This window comes from Miscanthus floridulus, chromosome 8 (genome assembly GCF_019320115.1).
Source record: "Miscanthus floridulus cultivar M001 chromosome 8, ASM1932011v1, whole genome shotgun sequence".
NCBI classification, from domain to species: Eukaryota; Viridiplantae; Streptophyta; class Magnoliopsida; order Poales; family Poaceae; genus Miscanthus; species Miscanthus floridulus.
Genome location: NC_089587.1, coordinates 101,963,094 through 101,979,783, shown reverse-complemented (window position 1 = coordinate 101,979,783; position 16,690 = coordinate 101,963,094). Strand labels below are relative to the sequence as shown.

Genomic DNA, 16,690 nt, shown 5'->3' with positions numbered 1-16,690 from the left:
CTTTTTTTTTCTAAATAATTACATGTGACATCAAAAGATAATTTTAATTGCAGCTTTAAATATCATTTTATTCCAAGGTGAACATTCGGTCACTTGACCAATTTTATGAAGCTATTTTTTCTATATTTATTTATAAAACTCCCCTATTGAACTATGTTTCTTTTTTTATTATATTGGACATAAGAAGATAATTTGAATCTTAAGTCCTTAACTTGAATCATTTCCAAGTCAATTTTGAACTTTTTGATGCACGAGGGTGCAACAAAGAAACTTTGCTTTGTGTTTCTTTTTTATTATATTGGACATAAAAAGATAGTTTGGATCTTAACTTGAATCATTTCTAAGTCAACATTGAACTTTTTGATTCATGAGGATGTAATAAAAGAAACTGTGTTGCTTTTACTGAGTATCTTCTGAAAAAGATAAATATCTAGAAAAGCTAAAATATCTTATAATTTGGAATGGATGGAGTAGGACACTAGCAGCACATTGACTTCTCTCAAACTTGTGTTTGATCTGTTTCTTAAGGCCTTGTTTAGTTTCTTCCCAAAAGTTTACACCATATCTCATCGAATGTTTAGACACATGCATGGAGTATTAAATATAGGCTAAAAAAATAACTAATTACACAGATTGCAACTACTTTGCGAGATGAATCTTTTAAGCCTAATTAGTCAATGATTTGACAATGAAGTGCTACAGTACACACATGTGATAATGGCGGATTAATTAGGCTTAATAAATTCGTCTCGTGGTTTATTGACGGATTCTGTAATTTGTTTTTTTATTAGTATCCGAACACCCCATACAACATCCCAATATGATACCCGATGTGACACCCCAAAATTTTACCCACCGGAACTAAACAAGTCCTACATTCTCAATTCGTGCGTCGGTGCTTCTGATCTGCGACAGGTGACCACTGACCGCCCCACCTATTCTTTCCCTAACACGATGAGCAATTATTGAGGAGCCTTCACATCCTTGGCCTCGTTCACTTCGTTAAAAAAACAAGCCGAAACACTGTTCCGGCTAATTTGTTGCGAAAGAAAAACGCTTATTTTTTTAGCCGGAACCGTGTTTTTCTCTCGCAACAAATCAGCCAGAACAGTGTTTCTACTTGTTTTTTCAGCGAGGTGAACGGAGCCAATGATGTGAAGGCTCCTCAATAATTGCTCATTGTGTTGTGTCGAGCATGGCCATTCTGTTCCTGTACAGAATTTAAGAATTTGGCGACACCACCATGCGGCGGGAGATCGACAGGTCGAACAAAGGACCGCGCAGTAATTCCTGCTCCCTGTCCGATCACTACAAATGCCCATAGTCCGGTGAAACGTTAAAAGACTAGTTTTGGCAGTAGCGGTTTTCAAAACTATTCTATCTATTGCCTCCAAACACCTTAGTAGTCTTTCAAAGCCAAAGCTTAGAGAGCAATAGATGAAGTAGGCTGGCTAGTTTTGGTCGTCCAAATCAAGTAGCAACGCGAGAACAAGCTCGATTAATTGCACGCAAAGTTCGTCAGCTACGGGCGCCCGGAGTCCGGCAAGCCCAGAGTTCCGGGCGGTAGAATGCGCAGAACTTGTCCATTTTCATTTGACCCACGTGGTGGCATACCCACCGGTGCACTGTGCACGGGGGCCAGGACCACGGGCAGAGCACATGAAACGATGCCACCGTTGCTGCGACAAGCGGGTGATGCCGCCAAAAGCGCACCTCCGCTAGGAAACAGGGATTCCACTATAAGCTGTTGATCCTATCACGAGCCGACATCAGCCAGCCGGCCATAAAGTTGTATTCAGTTAGTACAAACGGGTGGCCTTCAAATAACACCGATGCGAGCCAATCAGCAAATCTATAATCAGATGCCAAAATTTGTAAAACGCTTTTTGGTACTATAATCGAGAGGATCAGAGAACCCAGCTTCTAGTCTGGAGCAGCTGGAGAATTATATCGATTTCGGGTAACTGCGGTTGGACCTAAAGCTGCAACTGGTGAAATGGAGATTCAGATCATTCTACCAGAGAAATGCCTAGAGCGACCAGCATCCCCATTGCGAGGGAGATCAGCTGAGCGACTGAGCTTTTGAGGGTTGTTTTCTGGTCGTTCATCTGTGGGAGGACTCCCGCGACAGCAATGTAAATGAAACCACCAGCGGTGAAGCCCTGTAAAACATGACAGTTGGCAGGGCAGGTGGTGCATTAGCTCCCAACAATGAGATGTGCCAACGGTACAACAGGAATGCATGTTGGGTTGGTCGAGCATACCTCAATCAGGGAGGAATGTCCCGGATCTTTACCCAAAGACAATGCCTGCACATGCAGTAGAGTAATGTGTTATATGCAGGGTTTAAAAAAATCGTTTTACCTTTGGGTAATTTTTTAGAGAGCTCACTAGTGCTGTTCCAGCAAGAGCAACCAACGCAGAGAGAAAATTGAAGAATAGGGCCTTAGATACCGTGAAGCCTGACCGCACAAGGATACCAAAATCTCCTACCTTAACATAGAAGGAATAGAAAGTTTAAGATCAACTTGTAGGAGTAATTTCTTTATGAGTGAACAACTGTTCTGCCAATGAAACACAGGGTGATTATCACTGAAAAAACCTAAAGTTCGAGGTGAGCATCTAACTAATTTTCTTAATCTAATTCCAGAAACTAGAAAAATATCAAATGATTGCACTTTAATAGATGTTATATTATTGCAGAATAGCTCCAGAGTAGTATTTTAGCATGAGCTAGTTTTGCCAGATGCTGCCTAGATATAGATATCAGCACTAATACCATGTAACACTGACAGAAAGTTAAACTGGAATGCATCAGGAAAGTCATACTGAAAGTACTATGGTGAAATTTAAATTAATCTAATGGCGACCATAACCTCTTGGGGAAGTTCATGTGCAAGAAGAAATAAAGTCCTGGACCAGCCACCAACAGAACCATGTAGCAGAAAGGCACTCCCAAGAGCCATCCCATCAGTGAAGTTATGCTGCATCATTCACATGCCATCAAAATCCAAACTAGCAAGTAATTCAGAAAATCTAGCTCACAAACATGAGCATGTGTGAAACACAAAACATGGTTCAGGTGATACACTTACCACACCATCTGAGAAAAGGTTGAGGTAGCCAAACACTAAGTTAGAGTTTGAAATTGATGAACCTTCATTTGATGATGCCTTTTCAGGGGCAGGATCACTTTCAGAATTGGCAGGCTCTCCATCAGTGGCTTTGGATGAGCTCCTCTGTTCATTACAGGCACATCATGTTCATCAATCATAAGTGGATCACGTGCCTCATTAAGTGGGAGAAATGCAGACCCACCATAAAAACTGAGAACCAAATAGTGATCTAATTGCACAGAATGTATAATATGAAGAAAGTAAATGCATAATATGCTGCCCGTGAGCTCCAGAGATTTGATAGCGCATCTTATATTATCATGCATATACATATACTGAAAGCTTGCTGCAAGCAATGTGCACTTTCTGGAGAGGAAGAATCATTATAAAAATATTAAGTTCTACTGCTTAGAATCATTATAAGAAATATTAGTTTATACAGCTTATGCAACCATAGGGCGTACCCAGTGCAGAGAGCTCCCGCTCTGTGCGGGGTCTGGGGAAGGGTGTCAGTGGCAAGCCTTACCCTCGCCTGTGCAATGCGAGGAGACCGCGACTCGAACCCGGGACCTTCCGGTCACAGGCGGTAAGACTCTACCGCTTGCACCAGGCCCGCCCTTCACAGCTTATGCAACCATCTGATGCAAAAAAAAAAGACATACTATAGGCCAACTTGAGGGCAAAATGGGCAATAAGGCATCATTTATTTTGATCTAATTTTACCCACAACCTTTATGTTCTTTTGGAACTTAAATGAATTCATTAGGTACCTATTAAAATCTGAGTGTCAAAACCTTCCCAATTAGCTTTTAACCAAATTTGACAAATAGGTCGGTGTTGTCCTTCAACTATTTCTTTTACCATCACACTTTGCAAGTTTGATTCTCCTTTATTCAGTGCTTCTTTTTGTAACATATTCAGTGCTTGAATTGCTACCACAGATGTAACACACCACACTTTCTTAGAGCCATCGGTTAGCTTTCATAATTTGGCTTTCCCATTACTTTAAGAGATAAATTGTCTGCCCAATGAGGTGCTTGTTGCACATTTTTCCATAAAACATCTGATAAAGTGTGCCTAGACATATTTTCCTTTGACTGAACCAAATATTGTGCCTTGATCTAAAGGTTTTAGATTAAACAGAATTAAAACCGAATACATGAGATGTGACTTTAGCGGAGCTGCACAGGAGGAGGGAGATGTGAGTTTAGAAGGTCAAGTAGCTCCTAAGAAGGATACCTTTCGTTATCTAGGATCGATGTTACAGAGAGATGAAGATATTGATGCGGATGTTAGCCATAGAATCAACGCAAGGTGGATCAAGTGGCGACAAGCTTCTAGCATTCTCTGTGACAAGAGGGTACCACAAAAGCTAAAAGGCAAGTTTTATAGAACGACGATTAGACCGGCTATGTTGTATGGAGCAAAATGTTAGGCCTATAAAGATTCATCATGTTCAACAAGTGAGTATGGCAGAAATGCGCATGTTGCGATGGATTTGTGGTCACACAAGAATGGACCGAGCTAGGAACGATGATATACGTGACCGCCTAGGGGTAGCACCAATTGAAGAAAAGCTTGCCCAATATCGATTGAGGTGGTTTGGCCATATCTGATGGATAAGTCTCTGTGTAGGTCTTTGTGGGGCTGCAGCAGCATGGTGGTCTTGCTGCCCATCAAGGACAGCATCCTTAACTAGAGGACAGCATCTTAGCATCTAGGACAGCATCTTAGACTAGCATCTTGGCATATACTTGGTTGGCTAGCAGCCTATAAATATGTATCCCCAACCTCTCAGGTTGGCATGACATTTGGAAATAAACCAGAAAAATACCCCAACTCCTAGTGTCATCCTCTCTCGATGAGAGTAAGAATTCTGCTACTACCAAGAGTAAGAATTCAGCGACTAACAACTGGTATCAGAGCCGTACTATCCTGTAGCCTGAGCATCTCCTGCTCATCTCCTTTTCCAGCGCGCATCAGCCCCAGCTGGGAGCACCAGCAGCTCCGGCCGCTCCTGCTCACTCCTCTCCCTCTGTGCAGCTCGTCTGAAGCAGCCCTCTCCCCACGCAGCAGCCCCCCGGTAGCGTGTCATGTCCGCAGGGCAGTCTCAGCGCTCGGTCGCCTCGAGCACGCGGCGTCGGCAGGAGGTCGAACTTGCCGCGGCAGAGGAACGCGAGCGAGCGGCGGCAGAGACCGCTGCGGCGGCGGCAAGGGCGTCAAGGCTGGCAGCGACGGAGCTGGCAGCAGCCAGAGCAGAGGCGGAAGCAGCGGCGACGGCGGATGCAGCACGTGCGGCGGTAGCAAAGGTCGAGGCTCTGCGTGGCAGCATCAGCAGCTCCGTTTCTGCTGACGACAGCGCCAACACGGACCTCGAGTTGCTGGGGAGCGAGGCAGCGCAAGCGCGGGCGGCGCAGTGGGCAGCCGCGCACGCCCACGAGCGCGGCGGCAGCCCAGACAGGCGCGCACGACGGTGGCGCTCCTGGAGGAGGCGCGCACGGCGGTGGCGCTCCAGGAGGAGACGCGCACGACAACGGTGGTGGACGGGTCGATGGAGAGCGCGGCCTTCATAGGCAGCGTGGCTCTCTCCCGGGATCGGTACCGTGGTTACCACGGGCTCCAGGCTGTTGTCAGGGACGTCGGCCCCAGCGGTGGATGGCCTACCCTCACTAAGACCAACTACATCGAGTGGGCTGCAGTGATGAGGGTAAAGCTCCAAGTGCGGCACATGTGGGAGGCAGTCCGGTACGGCAACGTCGACTACGACCAGGATCGACGGGCGCTGGATGCCCTCATCACTGCAGTCCCGTCCGAGATGCGGTTCTCGCTTACCAACAAGCGGACTGCCAAGGAGGCTTGGGACGTCATCGCTGCGGCACGCATCAGCAGCGACCGCGCCCGCAAGTCCACACTGCAGGCACTTCGCAAGGAGTGGGAGAACCTGGCCTTCAAGCCAGGTGAGGACGTTGATGACTTTGCTCTCCGTCTCAACACTCTGTTGCAGAAGATGGTGCAGTTCGGCGATGACACCTACGGCAAGGAGAGAGCTGTCGAAAAGCTCTTCCGCTGCGTCCCTGAGAAGTACAAGCAGATGGCTCGCTCGATCGAGTCCCTGTTGGATCTCTCCACGATGTCGATCGAGGAGGCGATAGGTCGCCTCAAGGTCGTCGACAGCGATGAGCCACAGTCTCTCTCGGGGCCCATCACCACTGGCGGGAAGCTACTTCTCACTCGGGAGCAGTGGGCTGCCTGCCAAGGTGACCAGAAGAAGGGGGAGCCTTTCCACGACAGGCGGCCGCAAGCGTGGCAAGGCGCGCAGAGACGCCCAGGCCGGGGCGCGAGGACGTGCCGAGGGTGATGCCCACGGAGGCGCCCAGGGCGGCGCCGCCGGCAAGCACAAGCCGGCACGAGACAACACCTGCCGCAACTGCGGCCAGCTTGGCCATTGGGCCAATGACTGTTGATAGCCACGACGCGGCCAGGCCCACATCGCACAAGCGGAGGAGCCGGCTCTGTTCATGGCACATGCAAGCATCGAGCTACCTCCAGCGGCACCGGCCGCAGCGGCTCTCCTCCACCTTGATGAGCCAAAAGCACACGCCCTCCTCAGCGACGGCTCCGGCAATGACAAGATTGACGGGTGGTGCCTCGACATCAGCGCCACCCATCACATGACCGGTCGACGGGAGTTCTTCACCGAGCTTGACTCTAGCGTCCGAGGCTCCATCAAGTTTGGGGATGCCTCCGGCGTGGAGATCAAGGGCGTCGGCTCCGTCATCTTCACCACCGTGTCTGGTGAGCACATGCTGCTCACCGGAGTCTACTACATCCCCGCGTTGAGGAACTCCATCATCAGCATGGGACAGCTGGATGAGAACGGTTCGCGCGTGGTGGTTGAGGATAGAGTCATGAGGATTTGGGATCGCCGTCGCCGCCTTCTTGCCAAGGTATCCAGAAGCGCAAATCGACTCTACATCCTTAACGTGCAGGTGGCACAACCCCTCTGTCTCGCTGCTCGTCGAGATGACGAGGCGTGGCAGTGGCACGAGCGCTTCAGGCACCTTCACTTCGAGGCCCTGAAGCGGCTCAGTGCCACGGAGATGGTGCGAGGCCTGCCGTGCCTCGACCATGTGGAGCAGCTTTGCGACGTCTGCGTGTTGACGAAGCAGAGGCGACTCCCCTTTCCCCAGCTGGTGAGCTTTCGAGCCAAGGAGAGGCTCGAGCTTGTGCACGGGGACTTGTGTGGCCCGGTGACACCGGCCACACCGGGAGGACGACGCTACTTCCTGCTGCTCGTCGACGACCTCTTCCGCTATATGTGGATGATGGTCCTCGGCAGCAAGGGAGAGGCTACGGACGCCATCAGGCGCGCGCAGGCTGCTGCGGAGGCGGAGTGCGGCCGCAAGTTGCGCGTGCTGCGCACCGACAACGGTGGCAAATTCACGGCGGCTGAATTCGCGTCGTACTGCGCTGATGAGGGCATTCAGCGCCACTACTCCGCGCCGTACAGCCCGCAGCAGAACGGCGTCGTCGAGCGGCGCAACCAGACGGTTGTGGAGATGGCCCGGGCCATTCTCAAGCAGAGGGGGATGCCGGCTGTCTTCTGGGGAGAGGCGGTGGTGTCGGCCGTCTACATCCTCAACCGCTCGCCTACCAAGGCGCTCGACGGCAGGACGCCGTACGAGGCTTGGCATGGGCGCAAGCCGGTGGTCTCCCACTTGCGGGTCTTCGGCTGCCTCGAGTTCGCCAAGGAGCTTGGCCACATCAGCAAGCTCGACGACAGGAGCACTCCGGGAGTGTTCATCGGCTACGCGGAGAGCTCGAAGGCCTACCGCATCCTCGACTCGAAGACACAGCGTGTGCGCACGGCGCGCGACGTTGTGTTTGACGAAGCGCGAGGATGGGCAGTCGACGACGGCTCGGCTCCGACGTACGATGACTTCACTGTCGAGTACGTCCACTTCGAGGGAGCTGGGGGAGTAGGCAGCTCTTCTTCGACGAGCGCGTCTACCCCAGTCCCCGAGCCTCCACCGACCCCGGCGCCCGCTACTCCGACAGCACCACGTTCTCCAGCCAGGACCTTGGCTGCGATGAGTCCTTCGCCGGCTCCATCACAGCCGGCAGCACCACGTACTCCAGCACCGACAGGCACCTCTCCGTGCACGTCTACTCCAACACCAGCTCGTGTCGAGCACAGCCCGGTTGAGCTCACTACTCCGCTCTCTCACGACGAGGAGCGCATCGACGCGTACCACGACGGCGAGCCATTGCGGTACCGTACGGTGGAGAACCTTCTCGGCGACCAGCCGATGCCGGGACTGGTGCCTCACGACCTGGAGGCGCAGTTGCACCTTGCGTGTGACGACAACGAGCCTCGATCATTTGCTGAGGCCGAGAAACACGCGGCATGGCGCGCCGCGATGCAGTTGGAGATGGATGCGGTTGAGAAGAACTGCACCTAGGAGCTTGCTGACCTTCCTCGTGGTCACTGCGCGATCACCCTTAAGTGCGTGTACAAGCTGAAGAGGGATAAAGCCGGCGCCATCGTCAAGCACAAGGCTTGCTTGGTGGCACGAGGTTTCGTGCAGCAGGAGGGGGTCGACTTCGACGACGCCTTCGCTCCCATGGCACGGATGGAGTCCGTGCGACTCCTTGCGCTAGCTGCCCAGGAGGGCTGGCGTGTTCATCACATGGAAGTCAAGTCGGCATTCCTTAACGGCGACTTGAAGGAGGAGATCTACGTGCACCAACCGCCGGGATTTGCGATTCCCAGCACGGAGGGCAAGGTGCTCCGCTTGCGCAAGGCCCTCTATGACTTGCAGCAGGCACCGAGGGCGTGGAATGCCAAGTTGGATTCCACGCTAAAGGGGATGGGCTTCGAGCAAAGCCCGCACGAGGCGGCCATCTACTGACGGGGCAGTGGAGGAAATGCTCTGCTGGTGGGTGTCTACGTTGACGACTTGGTGATCACCGGCACCAAGGATGCGGAGGTGGCGGCATTCAAGGAAGAGATGAAGGCCACCTTTCGGATGAGTGACCTGGGGCCTCTCTCCTTCTAACTGGGAATCGAGGTGCACCAGGATGACTCCGGGATCATGCTTCGACAGACCGCCTACGCCAAGCGCGTCGTTGAGCTAGCTGGGCTCACCGACTACAACCCAGCTCTCACTCCGATGGAGGAGAGGCTGAAGGTGAGCCGCGACAGCACGACGAAGGAGGTGGACGCTACGCAATACCGACGTCTTGTGGGAAGCCTTCGCTACCTCGCCACACATGGCCGGACTTGGCATTCTCCGTCGGCTACGTTAGTCGGTTCATGCAGCGACCGACGACGGAGCACCAGCAAGCTGTGAAGAGGATCATCCGCTACGTTGCGGGGACGCTCGACCACGGCCTCTACTACCCTAGGTGCCCTGGGGCGGCACACTTCATCGGGTATAGCGACAGCGACCACGCCGGCGACATCGACACCAGCAAGAGCACGAGCGGGATCCTCTTCCTCCTCGGCAAGTGCCTCGTTAGCTGGCAGTCGGTCAAGCAGCAGGTGGTGGTCCTGTCCAGCTGCGAGGCCGAGTACATAGCGGCCTCCACCACTTTGACTCAGGCGCTCTGGCTCGCTCGACTGCTTGGTGATCTCGGCAGAGACACTAGAGCGGTGGAGCTCAGGATGGACAGCAAGTCCGCTCTGGCCTTTGCAAAGAACCCTGTTTTTCATGAATGGAGTAAGCACATCCGGGTGAGGTACCACTTCATCCGAGGTTGTTTGGAGGAAAGGAACATCAAGGTAAGCTACATCAACACCAAGGACCAGCTTGCGGACCTGCTTACCAAGCCTCTTGGGAGGATCAAGTTCCTTGAGCTCTACTCTAGGATCGGGATGGTTCAACTTTCCCACAAGACGACGCACAAGACTTAGGGGGAGAATGATGGATAAGTCTCTGTGTAGGTCTTTGTGGGGCTGCAGCAGCATGGTGGTCTTGCTGCCCATCAAGGACAGCATCCTTGACTGGAGGACAGCATCTTAGCATCTAGGACTAGCATCTAGGACTAACATCTAGGACAGCATCTAGGACAGCATCTTAGACTAGCATCTTGGCATATACTTGGCTGGCTAGCAGCCTATAAATATGTATCCCCAACCCCTCAGGTTGGCATGGCATTTGGAAATAAACCAGAAAATTGCCCCAACTCCTAGTATCATCCTCTCTCGATGAGTAAGAATTCAGCTACTATCAAGAGTAAGAATTCAACGACTAATAATGTCTAAAGGAGACATTTAGAGAGACCAGTGCATTGTGGAGTCCTAAGCCAAGCTAATAATGTGAGGAGAGGTAGAGGTAGACCAAAATTGACATGGGGGAAGCAATAAAAAGATATTTGAAAGCTTGGGATATACCTAGAGATTTATGTTTGAATAGGAGTACTTGGAAAGCAACTATTGATGTGCCTGAACCGTGACTTGGGGCTCTTGGTGAGTTTGAACTCTAGCCTACCCCAACTTGCTTAGGACTGACAAGCTTTGTTGTTGTTGTTGTTGTTGAACCAAATATTGTCTGCTATTTTTTGAGTTTTACATAGGCTATGCTTCCTAAAAAAAACTGTTACGTTCCACAAGAATTTTCTGTGCACATTTGCCTTCAATGCCTTTTTATTTTGTTCACAAAACTTGGCAATTTTCAAGTTCCTACTATCCTTTTTTTGTTTGCCAAAATGTCAATGGATTGCAGAAAGAACACATAAGTAATCATACAGTACCACAGAACTGATGCCTTGGGAAAACATACCAGATACTTTCTATGTTTTGCATCCGAAGCAGAGTTCAGTTAGATATACCTTGCGTATAGTAGATTTTGATTCATGGCCATCACTTATTTTTCCAGTGGTGCCATCAACCAAAGGTTCCTCTTCAGTATGATCAATGTCTTTACCATCGGTATCACTCTTTTGGTGATTCAATTTGGCTTTATCACTAGAATTATGCTGTTTATGATTATGATGATGGTGCCCATGACCCATGCTATGAGCCCCATTTTGAGAATTGTCCTCAACATACCTCACAATTTTCTCAACGATAAAAAACAGTACAATGCCAACTGCATGGAATAGTAATTGAAATTAGACATATGGAGAAAGGGAACAGATCAAGGAAGTTAGATGCATGTGGAAAGAAAACAGATCCAGGACTCCTGAGTAATAAAATGTCTGGAATAAATTCATGTCACTAAGAGCAATAGTGATTAATGCTTGCGCAGATTTAACATGGCAGCTGGAGGGCAGTGGCATCCAACATACTTTGGGTTAAAAGGAAACAGTCTGCAGCGACTGAATCAAGAAAGGAGCATCTCCAATTCTCCATATGGCAAAAAAAATGTCCATAGAAGAAAATGTTATTGTACATACATGTGTAGGATATACTCACATAGTATAGACAACCCCACAGAAAGATCTTCCAGTGAGTGTGCATGTGCATGCTCATGAGCATGATCATGATCATGACCCTCATGATCATGTGAGTGAGAGTGTTCTCCACCTGAGCAGCAATTGAAAAACAATGCAAGTGAGAGAGTTCTCCTACAGTGAATCAAGGCAAAAAACTGCATCTACATCATGTACAAAGTGAAGATCAAAACTAAAGGAATGCAATATACAGTAGGGTTGTATGGATGTGGTGGCCCAGGTATTGATATGAAACTAGCATGAGCAACATACTATGATGCTTTGGAGGTTCAACACTTCAGTTTATAACCCATAACATAGCAGAAAAGAACATGCAAGAGATGGTAGGAATTAGAACAGTTTGATCCAATTGGTTCACGCAGTGGGTAATTCAGAAGTTTAGTACTTTTAACAAAGCATTGGGCAGTAGGCAAAATATGCATGGAGCTATGCTTCTTTTTAAAATTACAAGCAGCTTGATTTAGGATCATAGGTTACATTGGACTAAACACAACATTTTTCATTTGTTAATTTTTCTGGGACATTTGCAAAATCCACCCATCTACCCCTCCTATGTCCTATGGCAGTGAAAATATGGAGGGCACTAAACTGTCCTTGAGAACCAAGGTATAACTACAGGAGATATAGAAACAATTTCTAGCTCAAGACGATGTAGATGATGGGAGAGACAAAACAGTAACTAGTAAAACCCAAGTCAGCAGATATACACGAACCACGCACAAACACAAACAAGAACCAAAAGAAGACCTTAGCATGTATCAAAGGCTATACCAAAAGCATGTGGCAGCTGATGAAGAAATGAATCTCCAAGCATTGCTCCTGCCTGCAGATTACATTGAAAGTTTGAAACCAAACAAGAAAAGCACATAAGCTGTAACATCGTTGCTTCTGAACAAAGTAGTAGAATTAGTCAATTAGATCAATATTATAGAACCTCAATACCACATACAGATACTATTGGTGCAAGAAAACGTCATAAATAAGCTAAATAATCTCAAAATCATGGGGCGTCGTCTCATGGTTGACTCTTCTTCTGAATATAAACTTCTACAAATATCTAAAAAAATCTGGGTTTCTTTTGACTGCATTGCATATTCAGCTAGATACATGCTGATATACAGAACCCATCAAGAAAAAATACGTTAAGAAAACAAGGGCAGATGATGTATTAACCATTTGCATTTCTATTTCTCTTTTTCAGGAGAAAGGAATATCACTTTGTATATGAGAAAGTGCAATCATCGCACATCTGTTAGATTGTCTCCAACGGTTGTCCCATATGGGCACCCATACCCAAAATGGGTCTCGAATGGTTCTGTATCAGCCTCCAACAGAGCACCCATATGCGAGACCCATTTTAGGTTACAGCAAAGGCACAACCCAAATATGAGTATCTTCTCTCCTGAAGACTCATTTGCAGAAAGGGTTCTCTTTTGGGTCCTGTTGTTGGAGAAGACAAAAATAGGTACGGAACCCTTTACCTGTAGCGCTACCCAAACGTGAAATGGATCTTGTATTTTGGGTGATGTTGTTGGAGATAGCCTACAATTTTAATGTAATCAAGCATGTGCTTCAAACAGATGACACAATTCCATTTGTCTGCTTTTGTGGCACTGTTTGGTTGATTTGTTCCCTACTGAATGAGTAGAAATACATCATAATGAAATTCGATACAACCTGAGTTTTCTATGTTATTTATAACATCCATCATGGACAAAATTTTACAGGCAACATTTCATATGCAGGGTCAATTCAATTGCCCCCAAATGAAACAGAATTCACAGGATAACAGATAATTCATCTTTGTGACTTTCACTGAATGCAGATATTGCTTTTATTAGATTGTAATTGCAGAAGATTATCTTAGGTACATTAATTTCAAGCTGCATTCACTAGACTGGCAGGAGAAATGTAATGTACTTGGATAGGTAGTTCTGAGGGTTTGCAAAGAAAAACAGGGAGTCAAATAAACAGAGAGTTCAGTAGATTGCAGACAAATATCCATTTGCCAGCTCGATTTAGCGAAATCTTCTAACAGCTGCACACTCCACACTTACCCCAAACACTGCAAGCGAATCCACTATGGCCTTAGACGGTTTCCCCTGAACTGCAGAATTGAAACAAACCAAACAATCAGGACCTGCGCTAAGGGCAGGCAAATAATCCCCAGATTGCAATGGACCAAGCGGGGGGCACTCACAGAAGATGACCGGGAGGAGGACGAGGCAGACGAGGGACGCCATACTGACCAGCAGCGAGCACCCCATCGCGCTCAGCCACACGCCTGCTCGATCAAATCCCCAAATCATTCAATCGCCTCGGAGGAAATCACGCGCAGAAATCGCGCCTCAAGCGCAAAAAACGAGCAGGATCGGAACAAAAAATGCCTAACCCATGGGCGATGTCTCCATGTCGCCGTGGCCGTGGTGATGGTGGTGGTGGTGGTGGCCGTGGTCATGGTCGTGCTCGTCGTAACCGAAGGACTCGAGCTCGAGATCCGCCTCCTCCGCCATCTCCTCCGGGAGCAGCCGCTGGATCTCGCCGTGGCCGTGGCCGTGGTGATGATGGTGGTGCTCATGGTCCACGCCGCCGCCGCAGCTGTCGCCGTCGCCGTGGTGGTGGTATTCGTGCGGTTCGTCGTAGCCGCCATGGTCGTGGAAGGGGCAGGAGGACTCCGCCGAGTGCCCTGCGGCGGGGGCGGCCAGGGCCGCGGCGGCCGCCAGGAGGAGCAGGGCGGCGGCGAGGCTTTGGCGGCGCATTAGGGCTCGCGCGTCGGTGCGCCCGCGGGGATTTTGGGGGGTGGGGGTGTCAGGAGGCGGAGGAGCGCTTGCAGACGCCCTCGATAGTGACGACGACGACGAGCACGAAGAAGAGCACGACTATGCCAATCACCACGCCGAACGTCACCACGTCCATGTCCATCCGATTTTATAATTACACCCCTCAATTAACTCGGGCAAAAAAATATGACAAAAAAAAACACAAATCGAACCAGCTCGCTACGTCATGGACGATCAGGCAGGTGTGAGCCTCGGATCGGGCACCAGGAGTGAGAATTCTGACTCGGCGGTGGGGGAATCGGAAGCTTCTCTGACCTCGTGCTCCCCGTACGCAGCAGCAGCGTACACTTTGTGTCGGTGGCAAGCAAGGTGTTCTCCAATTCCGAGAGCACCGCGATGATCGGAGCGTCGAGGGGTTCCACAACACTACAACACTGGATAGGGGATCATCGGATGGAAAGACTGCAACAGGATGATGATAGGTTTGAGGGGAGCGCGACCAAGCCGGGTGTCACGGTGTGATTGTGAATTGTGATGCAGGCTGCGGTGGTTGCAGGTCGAGTGGTCGACGAGGGAAGGAGAGTCATAGAGCGTGCATCAGTCAGTCAGTGGAGCAACACCTTTTATCTCTCTTGTTCCAGAGCTTATCTTTCCTAATTCTCCTTTTTGCCATCTAGAGAAATGTTAGTGCCATCTTCTGTTCTCTTCTTCTCTTGTCGACCGTTCTTGATTGTTCATAGGTTCTCGGGTGTAGCACCGGACACCGGTTCGTCTAATCAAGGGTGTGTTTGGTTGCGTTGCACGTGTGATATATATATATATATATATATATATATATATATATATATATATATATATATATATATATATATATATATATATATATAGGGAGAGGCTATTCAGTAGCCGACTACAAAATAAGTTATTCTGTAGCCACCTCCATTTACTATAATTTTATATACTAATTTACCATAATATAAATACATATTTACGATAGTTGGGTTACTATAACACATGGGGATATTTACCATAACGTTATATTAAACCACTTAGTAAGGAGTTACTATAATCTCGTAAAATAACATAGTAATTATCGTAACTCAAAGTGGCTACAGAATAAGTTATTCTGTAGCCAGCTACAGGATAGTAGTTCTATATATATATATATATATATATATATATATATATATATATATATATATATATATATAGATGAATCTGGATATCCATAATAGAAAATATTCTGAGTAGATGTTGGATATCATGACCCTAAAAAATCTGGCAGATGAGCTTATCCACGTATTGATTAGCGCATATTTTTTTTTGACAATTAGAGTAGTATAGTGCTAATTAACACATTTTATTTTTAATTAATGATTATAATGACAAGATTAGTGTCAGTACATATTTATTAGTGTATAATTAGTTATTATTATTTTTAAATAATAGATATAATTAGTCAAGTATTCTCATCCCATCTAATCACATCCATCCAACCAAACAGAAAAATAGTTTACCATATTCATCCAACCAAACAGACAATATGGATTATCCATATTTTGAAACCCATGGATAGTCATATCCCATCCACCCTTCTCCTCAAATCAAACACACCCTATCTGTGTTCTTGACTTCTTGGCAGCGGCGGCACCACTGGTGCAAAGAGGGGATGTTGTGTTGGTTAAGATTGGAAGTGAGCCGAGCGAGCGTCGTGTGGACTTGTCCAAACCACGTTCTCGACTAATTCGGATACAACCATTTTTCGTAGGGGTAGAGGGGATTTAGGGGAAAGTGAACTAATTTCCCTCTCAATCTCCTCCAATCTCTACAAGAAATGATAGATACGAAGTGGCTCTTTCAGTTGTGCGACGTGTTGAAAGGCCCTAAGTGGCTAAAGGGGGGTGAATAGCCTATAAAAATTCTCTACAAATTTACTAGAGCAAATGGTTAGTAACCTAAATGGTGAAATATAATTTTGCTCTATCTCTACAAGGGTTGCAAGCCACCTATCCCAACAATTCTAGTTAATTAAAATCTCTAGATCAATCAATGGCTAAGTCACTACTAACTAAGTTAGTGAGCTCTCAAAGACTAGACTAAAGAGCCTCACTAACCAAACTACTCAACAAAACAAGCTAGCTCTCAAAACTAATTACACTAAAGAGCTTAGCTACACTAGAATGTAAATACAAGAGAGTGAGTAGGGTGATTATACCGCCGAGGCAAGAGATGATAAACCAATCAATGAATACCAAATGAATCACCAGGAGAATTCCAATCACAACTTGACACAAGATTTTTCTCCCGAGGTTCATGTGCTTGCCGGCACGCTAGTCC

The 16,690-nt window shown here is 48.0% G+C and overlaps 1 protein-coding gene across 1 annotated transcript; it reads right to left on the bottom strand.

Annotated features, from left to right (window-relative positions):
• Positions 1 to 1,732: 1,732 nt before the first annotated feature.
• LOC136477097 (IAA-alanine resistance protein 1-like) lies at positions 1,733 to 14,913 on the bottom strand. Its single transcript, XM_066475119.1, has 11 exons — positions 13,966 to 14,913; positions 13,774 to 13,857; positions 13,631 to 13,680; positions 12,345 to 12,396; positions 11,536 to 11,646; positions 10,950 to 11,209; positions 3,096 to 3,239; positions 2,877 to 2,984; positions 2,392 to 2,493; positions 2,265 to 2,309; positions 1,733 to 2,162 (listed from the first exon to the last, which is right to left on the bottom strand). Exons 1-11 carry the CDS (start codon positions 14,330 to 14,332, stop codon positions 2,010 to 2,012), a joined length of 1,476 nt encoding a protein of 491 aa, XP_066331216.1. The 5' UTR covers positions 14,333 to 14,913; the 3' UTR covers positions 1,733 to 2,009.
• Positions 14,914 to 16,690: the final 1,777 nt, after the last annotated feature.

Excerpts from the sequence above, each read along its gene's own strand:
- LOC136477097 (XM_066475119.1), bottom strand. The coding sequence starts at position 14,332 with ATGCGCCGCCAAAGCCTCGCCGCCGCCCTGCTCCTCCTGGCGGCCGCC. Across the intron at positions 13,858-13,965 it reads CATGGAGACATCGCCCATGG|GCGTGTGGCTGAGCGCGATG; the intron begins GTTAGGCATTTT and ends TTGATCGAGCAG. Across the intron at positions 13,681-13,773 it reads CCTCCTCCCGGTCATCTTCT|TTCAGGGGAAACCGTCTAAG; the intron begins GTGAGTGCCCCC and ends TCAATTCTGCAG.